Below are 14,614 nucleotides of genomic sequence, written 5' to 3'. Positions count from 1 at the left end.
TTATACCGTCCGTCTTTTCCACTGCACACATTTTTATGGGTTTGCAGAACTGTGTTATGATTTTAATTTACATTTGTCTGATACTCCTAAAGTTTGTCCCCTTTGCCTCTGCTTGTTAATCACTTGGGTATCTTTTCTTACAAAGGACCTCTTCCCAGTTCTTTGCTGCTGTTTTATTGGGTAGTCTGCTTTTATAAATTACTTCCCAGGAATTCTTTAAATATGCTAGTTATGACTCCTTTTTTGATATATATCTATTTATTTATATATAGAGAGAGAGAGTTTTTTTCTTTCATTATGTTGCTTGCTTGTGCACTGTATAAATGATTCTTTGGTCAAACAGAAGTTCTAATCTTAATGTAATAGATATTTTTCCAGCCTGGTTAATTTTGTTTGTGTTCTGTTGAAGAAATCCTTGTCTATCCAAAATTCATAAAGATATTACTCTAAGATTTTTCCTTTTAAATTTCTTGTTTTATCTTTAATATGCTTTGATATTTGTATTTAAAATCCGTCTGGGTTCACTTCTTATGTATGTTTTGGATATGGATTCAGATTAATTTTTTTCTATATGAGTATACAATAGATACACAAGAATTTACTGAAAATTACATCCTTTCTCCACTAAAACTACAAAATCATTATATCATTTTTATTATAAGTCAAATGACTGAATATGTTGTCTTGACTATTTTTTCCTTTCATTTAAATTTTAGATTCTGCTTGACAAAAACCAAAACCCAATTATTGTTATTTTATTTGGGAGGTCATTGAACATATGAAACAACCTGGGGAGAACTGTCATCTTTAAAGTGAGAAAACTGTAGCATACAAACAGTATTACATTCTTTCTCATTGAGAAATAATATTTCATTTTATGGACAAACCATGTTTTATTTATGCAATCTTCAGTTGCTAGACATGGAATTCCTTTACAGTTTTTTTGGCTATTCTGAATAACGCTGCTCAGAACATTTGTGTAGAAATTTTTGTGGGCCTGTGTTCATTTCTATTGAATATATACCTAAGATTGGATTTTGAAGGATCGTATGGAGAGTCTATATTTAACATTTGAGGAACTACCAGACTGTTTCCCAAAGTAGCTACACCATTTTACATTCCCACCAGGAATATGAGAAGGTTTCAATTTCTCCATATCCTCACCAGGACTTGAAATTGTTTTCCTTTTTGGTTTGCATTATCCTAGTGAGATTGAAGTGGTATCTCATTGTAGTTTTGATTTTTAGTTTTCTAAAGATGCTGAGCATTTTTTCATGTGTTTATTGGCCTTCTTTATATCTTCTTCAGAGGAATATCTATTCAGATCCTTTGTCCACTTTTAAACTGGATTTTTTCTAACAAGTTGTAAAAATTATACATATATACTTTAGAAGCAAGTCCTTTATCAGATATGTAATTTGCAAATATTTTCCCATTTCTCACTCCCATGAAAAGTGAGCTGACTTTTCATTTTCTTGATAATATTACTTTAAGCTTGAAGGCTTTAATTTTCATGAAATTTAATTTTTCTTTCTTATGGTACTTGTGTCAGGCCTAAAAAGGTTTTGTCAAACTCAAGGTCTTGAAGTTTAGTCCTATGTTTCTTGTAATAGTTTTATAGTTTAGCTCTTACTTTTAGAAATATAGTCCATTTTGAGTTAACTTTGTGTATATAGGGGAAAAGGAGCTCAAATTTATTCTTTTGCATATGTTCAGTTTTCCTAGCACCATTTGTTAAGAAGACGCTTCTTTCCCACACTGAACTGTCTTGACACCTTATCAAAATTCAAATGTATATAAATATAAGGGATTACTTCTGGGTTCTAAGCTCAGTTCCAATGATCTACACATCTATCCTTATGCCTTCATCATACTATCTTGATTACCACAGTTTTATATAGTTTCAAAATCGGAAATCAGAACATATGAATCCTGGCACTGTTCTACTCTTTCAAGATATTTTTTGTTAGTTTGGATTCCTTAAATTTGCATATGTAGATTAAGATCAGCTTGTCATTTTCTGCAAAAAAGCCAGCTGAGATTTTGGCAGAAATTATATTGAATACATAGATCAGTTTGAGGAGTCTTGCTACCTTAACAATATTATGTTTCTTAAGCTATGAACATAGGTATATTTATACCTTTAATTTATTTCTACCATACTATGCTGTTTTCAGAGAATGAACTTTGCACTGATTTTTTTTTGGATAAATTTATTCATAAGCATGTTATTCTTTTGGTACTATTGTAAGTAGAATTGTTTTGTTAGTTTCATTGTTCCTTGCTAATGTGTAGAAATACCATTGATTTTTTTTATATTGTACTTTGCAATCTTTTGAACTTATTATTAGTTCTCATAGTTTGTTTTGGGATTCTTTAGAAACCTTACATATATAAAATCACTTGGAAATAAAGTTTTTCTCTCTTCTTTCCAATCTTGATGACTTTTACTTTCTCGCCTAATTGCACTGGCTAGTTCAGTTCAGTTTAGTCACTCAGTCGTGTCCTACTCTTTGCGACCCCATGAATCGCAGCACGCCAGGCCTCCCTGTCCATCACCAACTCCGGGAGTTCACTCAAACCCATGTCCATGGAGTCAGTGATGCCATCCAGCCATCTCATCCTCTGTCATCCCCTTCTCCTGCTGCCCCCAATTCTTCCAGGCATTAGAGTCTTTTCCAATGAGTCAACTCTTCGCATGAGGTGGGCAAAGTCCTGGAGTTTCAGCTTCAACATCAGTCCATCCAATGAACACCCAAGACTGATCTCCTTTAGAATGGACTGTTTGGATCACCTTGCAGTCCAAGGGACTTTCAAGAGTCTTCTCTAGCACCACAGTTCAAAAGCATCAATTCTTCAGCATTCAGCTTTCTTCACAGTCCAACTCTCACATCCATACATGACCACTGGAAAAACCATAGCCCTGACTAGATGGACCTTTGTTGGCAAAGTGATGTCTCTGTTTTTGAATATGCTGTCTAGGTTGGTCATAACTTTCCTTCCAATGAGTAAGCGTCTTTTCATTTCATGGCTGCACTTGCCATCTGCAGTGATTTTGGAGCCCCCAAAAATAAAGTCTGATGTTGTTTCCACTGTTTCCCCATCTATTTCCCATCAAGTGATGGGACCAGATGCCATGATCTTAGTTTTCCAAGGCAACAATAGAGATGCAGAGAACAAACATTTGGATAGAAGAGGGGCAGGCGAGAGTGGAACAAACTGGGAGAATGGGATTGACATATACACACTACCCTGTGTGAAATAGATAGCGAGTGGAAACTACTATAAAGCACAGGAAGCTCAACTTTATGTTCTGTGATGATCTAGAGGGCTGGAACGGGGGTGATGTAAAGGAGGTCCAAGAGGGAAGGGATATATGTATGCATAAGTCTGATTCACTTCATTGTACAGCAGGAACTAACACAACATTGTAAAGCAATTACATTCCAATTTTTTTAAGTACAATTTATTCCATAAGCAAAATAAAAGAAAGAGTAATAAAAAATGTAATATGAATCCTAGAAGAACAAAAAATAAAATTGGAGGAAAAGATTTAGAAAAATAATGGAGACAAATTTATTCAGAGTTAAATATTAACAACTTCATATTTCAAGGGTCTGTAAAGTAACAAAAAGGAACGAAAATAAAAACCTCCATAGGCTTAATAGATTTTAAGAATTTCAAAGTCAAAGAGAAAATTCTGAGAGAAAAGGAAGTTTTCCTACAAAGGAACAGTAAGCATATTCACATCAGACTTCTTAATAGCTACCCTGTATGTAAAAATTTGGAAAACTCAGCAGTGGCCACAGGACTGGAAAAGGTCAGTTTTCATTCCAATCCCAAAGAAAGGCAATGCCAAAGAATGCACAAGCTACCACACAATTGCACTCATCTCACACGCTAGTAAAGTAATGCTCAAAATTCTCCAAGCCAGGCTTCAGCAATACGTGAACCATGAACTTCCAGATGTTCAAGCTGGTTTTAGAAAAGGCAGAGGAACCAGAGATCAAATTGCCAACATCTGCTGGATCATCGAAAAAGCAAGAGAGTTCCAGAAAACATCTATTTCTGCTTTATTGACTATGCCAAAGCCTTTGACTGTGTGGATCACAATAAACTGTGGAAAAATTCTGAGAGAGATGGGAATACCAGACCACCTGACCTGCTTCTTGAGAAACCTATATGCAGGTCAGGAAGCAACAATTAGAACTGGACATGGAACAACAGACTGGTTCCAAATAGGAAAAGGAGTATGTCAAGGCTGTATATTGTCACCCTGCTTATTTAACTTATATGCAGAGTACATCATGAGAAACACTGGGCTGGAAGACGCACAGGCTGGAATCAAGATTGCCAAGAAAAATTATAAAATATATCCCTTATAAATAGTATTAAAATTTCTATACATCATTATCAAAAGATAATCAACCCAATAAAAATAGGCAGACTCTTCTAAAAAGAAGATACAAGAATGACTAATAGGCATATGAAAATGTGTTCAACATTATTAAGAATTGGAAAGATGAGAAGTAAAACCAAAATGAGGTACCACTTCATGTACTTTTATTATAGAATGGCAAAAATGCACTTCTATTTTGGGAGACTGATTTTGAGGGGGAGAATATTTTTGACTTACTTACCTGAAAACCAAAGTTCAGAGAGGATAAGAGAATTTCGAGTCACAGAGTAAGTTCATTTAGAGTTTGAGGATTGGGTCTGGGCAAGGAACCAAGGTTTTTCCCATAATGGGTACTTTAGAGACCGATATTCCCAGATGTCTCTGCTGCTTCCACCAGGCAGCTCTGGGGATTGTGACACTACATGCAGATAACTTCTCTCTTCCTGGGCTTCTCTTCCATCTGGTTGACTAAGGATCTGGAGTGGCCTGCCCTCCTTTCTCCTTCATTGGAGCAGATGAGGGCTCCCTGACCCCTCCTTGAACAGAGGGGAGGAGGCTGTCTTTTCATCCGGCCATCAAATATGGCTTCTCCACTTTGACAAGTGAGAACTGAGAGCCCAAGAGTCAAACCTCTGTCTTAACGTGAAGAAATGATGACCCTTCCTGGCCCACCTCGGGACAGACAGTAAGTCATTGGCCATACTTCCCGCTTCTTGGTCAGTCGGGGGAAACAGAGTGGTCTGCTGGAAATAGTTGCAGGAAACCTGTTTCTGGTACCAGTTGTAGTGTGGGTCTTCATTACAGCAACTTAAGAGTCTATCACTTTCTCATTCATAAAATGCGAGTGGTATTAGATGGCTTATTGGGCTTTAACATGTGCTCTTTCACTGTTCTTACTCATATATCAACATGCGTGTTTCAATTTTACAAAAATAGTTATAAATACACGTGCTATTCTGAAATTCTACCTTTTAAAATTGGAAATTAATTACATAATTATTTTATTTATAATTATTACATGTTATTGTAGTAAAAACATTATTTTAATTTTTTATTAAGTTAAAAATTGTTTGCTTGATTGTGCTATTACTCAGTGAAAAATGCAAAGTAACATATTAAAAAAACAAAAGCAAAGTGCAACTCAAAGAACACTTTCACATGGTACCTGACATGTTTCATGGGGATGGTTAAAATAGTTCAAAGGAGCTTTGGATATCTGATCAAGTGCTGACATCCATCTATAAGTTTATAGAGTCTGATCCAAATTGTCTTTTAAAATGTGTACAATTATAAATCGAAGCTTTACCAAAACAGAAATTGTCAAACTATATTTATTTTTTTAAACAGGGATTCAGAGTACTTCCAACACAGCATTATGTCACTTTCTTGTTATTTATAATAACATTTATTTCATACAAAATTCCAGACTTGGACAGAAGAAACCAGTTGGGCACGTATGAATTTCTTCTCATGGGCCTCTCTGAGCACCCAGAGCAGCAGCCTCTCCTGTTTGGGCTCTTCCTGGGCATGTACCTGGTCACCGTCTGGGGGAACCTGCTTATCATCCTGGCCATTGGCTCTGACGTGCACCTCCACGCCCCCATGTACCTCTTCCTGGCCAACCTGTCCTTCTCTGACATTGGTTTTATCTCTACAGTCATTCCCAAGATGCTCAATAATATTGGCTCAGGAAGTAGATGGATTTCTTATGGTGGGTGCCTGACACAACTCTATTTCTTTGGCCTGTTTGCAGATCTGGACAACTTTCTCCTGGCTGTGATGGCACTGGATCGCTATGTGGCCATCAGCCAACCTCTCCATTATGCCATTACCATGAACTCCCAACGCTGCATCCTGTTGGTGGCTGGGTCATGGGTGGTCACTACCTTCCATGCCCTAGTGCACACCCTCCTGGTGACCAGGCTTTCCTTCTATGGCCCCAATGTCATCCCCCACTTCTTCTGTGATCTGGTCCCACTCCTAAAGCTGGCCTGCTCCAGCACTTATGCCAATGACCTGGTGCTCATCCTTGTGGCAGGAACACTGTTAATTGGACCCTCTGTCTGCATCCTTATGTCTTACTTTTACATTGCATTGGCTATCCTAGGAATCGATTCCCCAAAGGGTAAGCAAAAGGCCTTTTCCAATTGCACCTCACACCTCTCTGTGGTCTCTCTGTTTTACACCACAGCTATTGGGGTCTATTTATGCCCTCCATCATCCCCTTCAGGTGGAAAGGACCAAGTCTTCTCAGTAATGTACACGGCGGTGACCCCTATGTTGAACCCCTTCATCTACAGCCTGAGAAACAGGGATATAAAGGGGGCACTGGGGAAAATACTCAAAAGAAACATGTTTAACACTCTTTCTTGGGACTGAAAGGTCCAAGTCTCCAAGACTCAGAGCTGAGGGTTGAAAAATGGTCTCCTAAGAGCCTGACCACTATAGTGTCCTTGAACCTGAGACTTCTCTTTTCCTCATATTTACATTTCAGGGAAGGGACCACTGACACCAGTAACCACTAATCATTCCTGTGAAGTGTCCATGCTCTGAGCAGTTTACTACTCACTTTCAAAATGGTTCTTGCTTATTTTTACTAGATGCCTACCTGAAGTCCACAGGTCGGGGGCTTGTGTATATATATGTATATATATATGACATGATGAAAATGAAAGTGAAATTCTTATTTCGCTGAAGTCACAAAGGAACTATGGAAGATATCTCTAGTCCAAGAATACAGGAGTGATTGTGGTTGGTAGAATGAAATACAAAGGAAATAATCTGATACTTTATCTTAAACAAACAGTGATCTATAGAAGAATAAGGATGGGGCTATAAGTTCTGTGTTCCAATGCTGGCTTTGACATTATATAGTGCATGACAGCTGGATAATCACTTAACATCTCTGAGCCTTTGTTTCACTATTTGTAAAATAAAGTGATTGCGTTATATGAGTTGAAGCCCCTGTATACATGTTCCCAGTTCTAATAATATGTAGTGTTATAGTAACAAGGATGCAAGACCACGTCCGAAGTTACAAGTCAGAACCAAAGTCCACCACTTCACACTGTAAAACTTTAGGAACATTCTTTCTCTGAGTTTTGCTTTCAGGTGTACAGCAAAGTGATTCAGTTTTACTTATATACTTTTCTGATTCTTTTCCATTATAGGTTATTAGAAGATATTAAATATAGTTCCCTGTGCTATACAGTAAACTTCTATCAATTATTTTATGCATAGTAGTTTGTATGTTAATCCCGTACTCCTAATTTATCCCTCCCCTTCTCACTTTGCCCTTTGGTAACCATAAGTTTGTTTTCTATATCTGCGAGTCTATTTCTGTTCTGTATAAAGATTCATTTGTATTACTTTTTAGATTCCACATATAAATGACATCATAAAATAGTTATCTCTGCCTCTGCCAAAGTGCTGCTCCTCTCTTCCCCATAAGGGTAAAAATTATTCTTTGACTTTTTATGTCAATTACTTCCCTTCCTTGCTTTCTGTTTAATTTTTCCACATACACATGTGTGCTTAAACATTATAGTTTGGTTTTGCCCATTTTTAATTTTTTTTTAATTTTTCCAGTGCTATTGACGTATAATTGACATATAATGTTTGTGGAAGCTTAAGGTATAGAACTTGATGATTTGATATACATCCGTGGTGAAATCATGACTACAATAAAGGTCAGTTAACGCATCCATCACCTCACATAGTTATGTTCTATGTGTGCGGGTATGGGTGTTAGGAACATTTAGCATCTACACTGTTAACAACTTTAAAGTATATGACGCAGAATTGTTAACTATAGTTACCATACTGTTCATTATATACCCAGAACTTATTTGTCTTATAAATGGGGATGTATAACATTTTTCCAAACCCTGCCCATTTTACCCACACCCTGGACATCACATGTCACACCTGGACATAAGCTCTTTGTTTCTATGAGCTTGGCGTTTTTAGATTTCACACATAAGTGAGATCATACAGTATTTATCTTTCTCTGTCTGACTTATTTAATTTAACATCATGGTCTCCAAGTCCATCCAAGTTGTCACAAATGGCAGAATGTTCTTCTTTTGTATAACTGAGTAATATTCCACTCTTTATATATACCACATTTTCTCTATTGACAGTCATTTAGGTTTTTTTTCATATTTTGACTATTGTGGATAATGCTGCAATGAACATGAGTATAATTAATGTAGCTACTGAAAGGACTGAATGATATAAAAACATTCAGTTCAGTTCAGTTCAGTCACTCAGTTGTGTCTGACTCTTTGCGACCCCATGAATTGCAGCACGCCAGGCCTCCCTGTCCATCACCAACTCCTGGAGTTCACTCAGACTCACATCCATCAAGTCAGTGATGCCAGCCAGCCATCTCATCCTCTGTCATCCCCTCCTCCTCCTGCCCCCGATCCTTCCCAGCATCAGAGTCTTTTCCAATGAGTCAACTCTTCGCATGAGGTGGCCAAAGTACTGGAATTTCAGCTTTAGCATCATTCCTTCCAAACACTTTAAACAGAATGCCTGGCACATAGTAAACACTCAATATATATAACCTGTTACTGTTGCTAACTATATGCATTCAGTTATGTCTGTGTCCATGTGAGTTTCAGAGTTTTGAGAAATGACAAATACGAGAGATGACAAGAAATGTTCCGTTTCATGTTCTAGGGAAACTAATGATTTATGTTTCCAGAATGAACAGATAGTGTAAGTAAAAGAGAAAATGTCTATTTGAGCTGGACATTGAGAACAATTAGAGTTGTAAGTCAAGAAGGAAAACCTGAGAATATTTCATAATCAAAGCATAATTCCTGCAAATCAATAATAAAAGGACAGCAATAACATAGGAAAAGGGGGGCAACAATATAGTTGGAAATTTTTTTAAAAATAAGAAACTAAAATGGTTGAAAAATATTTTCTAAATTCCTCCATTAATACTTCCATCTGGCATTTCCACTTCTAGAAAATATCTGTACACAAAAATGCCTGTAAAAGAATATCCATGCAGCGTTGCTTTTATAATAACCATCCCTCCCCCCCACCACACACCAAAAAGGAGATAGGTAAGTGGCATGAGCAGGGAAATGTACATCTATTAACCTATTAAACACTTTAAAAAATAATGAGGTAGATCCCATGGTGATATAGGAGGTCCATGATATATTGGTGAGAGTAACAAAGAAAGCTCCAGAACAAATGATCCCATTTTGGTAAAATCAAAATTCTACATATGTATATACATATATATATGGTGCATAGAAAAGTGTCTGAAGGTGTACAGGTCAAAACTCTTAACAGTGATTACCCCTGGAGAGAGATGGGAACGATGAGAAACAGATTCTCACTTTTCATGTGATACCTGTTTCAGTGCTGTTTTTTTTTTTTTTCAGAGTATTTTTCCCTGCTTATTTATTTATTTGGCTGTGTTGGGCCTTAGCTGCAGTGTCCAGGCTCTTCGTTGCTTCTCTCTAGTTGTAACCCGAGGGCTCAGCAGTTGTGGCACATGTTTGTTTGCTCCAGGGCCTGTGGGATCTTAGTTCCCTGACCAAGGGTCAATCCCATGTCTCCTGCATTGGAAGGTGAATTCTTACCTACTGGACCACCATGGAGGTTCCTAAATATTTTTTTAAAATAAGTGTGTGTTACCTGAAAGAAATGTAAAACGCGAGGCTACATCTTCAAGGACTCTGGGCAGGGACACACCCATCTATGCCTTGACCATACCTGGATTTTTCTGAGCTTCCACCTCACAGTCGAATTTTGGAGCACAGATCAGAGAACTCCAGGTCCAGGATGAGCCCCTAAGTTCTGGCCTCCCCTCCTGGGATCAGCCAAGCTGCCAAGCCACAGTCACTAATACTAATATTCCCACTAATACTGGAAGCACTACTTCACGGGCTCCAGTCCCCAGAGAAGGCAGTGAGCTTGGACGATGACACACTTGGGGCTATGAAGTGATGGGAGCCACGGAATTCATGCAGAAGCGTGTAATAAAAAAAACCTCCCCATGCCTTTCCCAGACATGCCTTCCTGCCCCTGCCAAGCAGAAGCACCCCCCAGCAGTCTTGGTGCTCAACCCCGTCAGCCCTTCCCTAAGGTCTTTCTTCCTTCTGTGCTGGGCAACTTGCTCTGTCTTCCCTGAGCAGACAGATCCGAGCTGCTGTCACAACAGGATGACACGTGCCACCTGAGGGATGATGAAAGTGCCAAGCCCAGCCTATTCCAGCCCAGGGAGGGTCCACAGTGAGGTGAGTGTCTGCTGAGGACTCCACACTCACACAGCCCCTCAGACGATTCCTGCACAGGCTCCCCGTAAATTCTGGAGGGAAGATCACTTTCTCAAATTTGATCCTTCACGCAGCGTTGTATGCATCGTGACGTTCGTCTTTGACTCTGTGGGTCATCTTTTCCCCTTACTTTCCCTTCACGGTGTCTCTTCCCTATGCCATCCTCAGATATTCTGGGTCTTGGTGAACTCTCTCCCCTCCCCTCATTAAAACAGAACCACAAAAATAAATGGATTTACATAGTCAAAAGTGTTTCCTTTTAGGAACATTTTCTTGAGTGAAAAAGGAAATTATCTAATGGAATTCCAGAGACCTCAGTCAGGTAGGGAGAGATTGTAGGTAATCAGCTTTGAGTGACCCCAAAATCGGCCCCTGTTCAAGGCTGTCGACTTTGTCTTGCTTAACAACTGACCCAGATATTTCTTTTCACATCTGGGCATTAATGTTCCAACAGAGAAACCCAAAGAATAGACTGTCACCTTATCCAAATGCTTAGGTCTTTTTAGAATGAAATGCTTTATTATCACCAGTCCATGGATCAGACTGTCAGAAGTTATGGGGACCTATGCTAGACAGAAACCAAGTTCCAAGTGGACATGTAAAACAAACTTCTCACTGTCTCATAAGACTTGTTAAAGGACTTGTTATGTCCATAGTCTCCTCTGTTATTTTACAAAGCTTCTGCATGAAAAGCAGGTATTATTCATCCCATTTCCCAGATGAAGAAACTGAGGTCCCCAAGAATGAAGTGATTTTTTCCAAGATCTCAGAGTGTTCATGGCAGACCTGGGGCCAAAGCCCAAATCTTTCAATTTCTGGCACCAGACCCATTCCCACACCCAACCCTGCTTTTTCTTTGTCTACATCTTTCTCTATAAAGCAAGACTTTTCACTTGTAGTTCCCCAGTCTTGACTGCACAGCCCCATGCCCCACACTACATGTCAGGAGCTGACATGCTGCACTGTGGGTCAGGCAGAATGACTTTTGCCAGCCAGAGGAGAGCAAGGACTCCAAGGTTCCAGGAAGTCCCTCTCCCCCCACCTCTGGGGCTTTCTCTACTTCTGAGCAGCTGTCACAGTAGCTATATGGACATTGCCCCAGGTACCAGCCATAGCCTGCTGACTGTCAAGTACAGCTCAGTCCCTTCTCCAGCCTTCCCATGTTTCCTAAGCCAGGACTCAGGACCACTGATTCAATCTGGAGAGTTCAATTACAGTGACAGACTAACAAAAGGGACCCAAATGCAGGAAGAGAAAAAAACACAGGGGTAAATGGGTGAAGTGGGGTAGAGAGAGCCTTGCTTTGAGTGAGACAGACCTATAATCAACCTGACTCCAACCCTATACCCTGTGTCCCTGGGAAAGCAAATTCATCCCCCAGCCCTTATTTTCCTGATCTGAAAGTAGGAACAGTAATATCTACTCTCAAGTTCAATAATGAGGATTAAACTAGAAAGGAAAAGTGGGGTGGACATTTATCACTGGCCAAGTGCATAAGACAGCACAGTGGGAAAGGAAGGAACAAAGAGGAAAGTGGGAACTAGAATGGGAAGATGACATTTAAGAGATGGTACAGCCCAAGGTTAAGTGCATAGATGTTGAGGTCAGCTAGAACTGAATTCAAATATCAGTTCTACCGCTTACTAACTCAGTGTCTTTGAGCATCTCACAGAATCCCTCTGAGCTTCCATTGATCGTAGACTTGCTGTGATCACCAAATGAGAAACACACATATAAAGCTCTCAGAACACTTCCTGGTTTATAGTTAACGCTCAGTCAATGCGACTACAACTTGTAGTTCTCATTCATCATCATATCCTATTGAAATCAATTCAGAATGGTTCAATGGCATATTACAAATTTCCAAATTTTTGTCGTTGAAACATCTAAAGTTTACTCTCTGTGTGCTTCCATGGTGACATCCTTTAATCTGGGATATGAAAGCAGATAGACCAGGAGTGATGAATAAATTCATTTTCATGGGGGAGAAGCTTAGGCAATGAAAGGGCGGTGTGGTAGAGCCTTACACATATGAGCACTCAAGGTGTCCAGACACAAGTATGAAGTCCAGTCGAACCACCTAACACTGAGTGATGCTGAGCAAATTGTTATACCTCTCTAAGCCTTGGAAGAAAAGTTATGACCAACCTAGATAGCATATTCAAAAGCAGAGACATTACTTTGCCGACTAAGTTCCGTCCAGTCAAGGCTATGGTTTTTCCTGTGGTCATGTATGGATGTGAGAGTTGGACTGTGAAGAAGGCAGAGCGCTGAAGAATTGATGCTTTTGAACTGTGGTGTTGGAGAAGACTCTTGAGAGTCCCTTGGACTGCAAGGAGATCCAACCAGTCCATTCTGAAGGAGATCAACCCTGGGATTTCTTTGGAAGGAATGACGCTAAAGCTGAAACTCCAGTACTTTGGCCACCTCATAGGAAGAGTTGACTCATTGGAAAAGACTCTGATGCTGGGAGGGATTGGGGGCAGGAGGAGAAGGGAATGACAGAGAATGAGATGGCTGGCTGGCTGACTCGATGGACGTGAGTCTGAGTGAACTCCGGGAGATGGTGATGGACAGGGAGGCCTGGCGTGCTGCAATTCATGGGGTCGCAAAGAGTCAGATACGACTGAGCGACTGAACTGAACTGAACTGAAGCCTTGGTTTACTCACCTGTGAGATGAGGATAATAAATGACTGGTGTGGCTAGAAGTATGTCGGGATTACTATATGTTACATGTGATAAAGCATGTGAAAGTGCCTTCCACCAGGCAGCTCTTAACTCCTTGCACTTTTCCTCCCAACAATTGAATTGTGAAGCTTAAAAATTCTTGGGCTAGCCATGGACACAGCTAGCTTGGACACAGACTGCCAACTTTGATCCCCACCCAAAAAGCTACGAATGATGGCCAGACCAAATCATTATGTTTACCCTGTGATGAGAATCCAGACTCATAGAATTTTGCTCATTTCTGGAAACCACACCTTAAAGATAGTGACAAGAGACTTCACTGGTGACCTAGCGGCTAGACTCTCCAGTCCCAATGCAGGGGGCCCAGGTTCTCCCTGGTCAGGAAACTATAGCCTACATGCCACAGTCAAGACCTGGCATAGGCAAATAAATAAATGAATATTAAAAAAAAAAAGACAGTGACAAAGTAGAGTCGGTTTAGGTAGAGGGACCCAGTTGGCAGTGCACTGTCCTCCTAGAAAAATCCATTGACTCGGCGCAGAACATGTCTGAAAAATTGATCAGAATAATTGTCACCATTTACTGAACACTTGCCAAGGACCAGAAAGCATCACTTAATCCTCAGAACAACTTTATGAGTAATGCACTATTACCATTCCCCCCATTTTACAGATGAGAAGAGTTGGCTCATAGAGGGTAAGCAAATTCCTCTAGGTCATAAAACAATTAAATGGAAGAGCCAGGTTCTAGCCCAGTATCCGGGCTTCAAAACCCACCATGCAGTGCTTCCTCTGTTAACTCATGTTTAGATTTCTTAAGGACTTTTGTGTCAAAGAATAATAGACTTGTTCTTTGAGATTCCAGAGAACTAAATGCCGTGCAAGTAATATGACAGAAGTTAGTGTCACATACAAACAAAAATTATTTTAAATGGTGTGCTGACAAGTAGATTAGGTCTCCTTCAACATCTCTCCTTTTTTTATTTTTTTGAGAACAAAGAACTGGAAGCTCCCTGATCTCAAAATAGACTTGCTATCTGGCCCAAAAAGCCATTCATTTTCTTAATATTGCTGACTATTGTTTCATTTAACTTATTTGAAGTTTTTATTTCCGAGTCAATACATCTAATAAGATTTGTGATGGATGAAAGTAAGTCTTTTATTTGGCAAGTGATAGACAGGATAATGCATGAGGTGACATATTGAAGACAAAATAATTTTA

General features: G+C 39.4%; 1 protein-coding gene across 1 annotated transcript; it reads left to right on the top strand.

Annotated features, from left to right (window-relative positions):
• Positions 1–4,745: 4,745 nt before the first annotated feature.
• On the top strand, positions 4,746–6,778 carry LOC101117238 (olfactory receptor 1361-like). Its single transcript, XM_012163588.2, has 2 exons — positions 4,746–4,749; positions 5,826–6,778. Exons 1-2 carry the CDS (start codon positions 4,746–4,748, stop codon positions 6,776–6,778), a joined length of 957 nt encoding a protein of 318 aa, XP_012018978.2.
• Positions 6,779–14,614: the final 7,836 nt, after the last annotated feature.

This window comes from Ovis aries, chromosome 3 (genome assembly GCF_016772045.2).
Source record: "Ovis aries strain OAR_USU_Benz2616 breed Rambouillet chromosome 3, ARS-UI_Ramb_v3.0, whole genome shotgun sequence".
Taxonomy (NCBI): Eukaryota; Metazoa; Chordata; class Mammalia; order Artiodactyla; family Bovidae; genus Ovis; species Ovis aries.
This window is presented reverse-complemented; position numbering and strand designations above follow the sequence as displayed.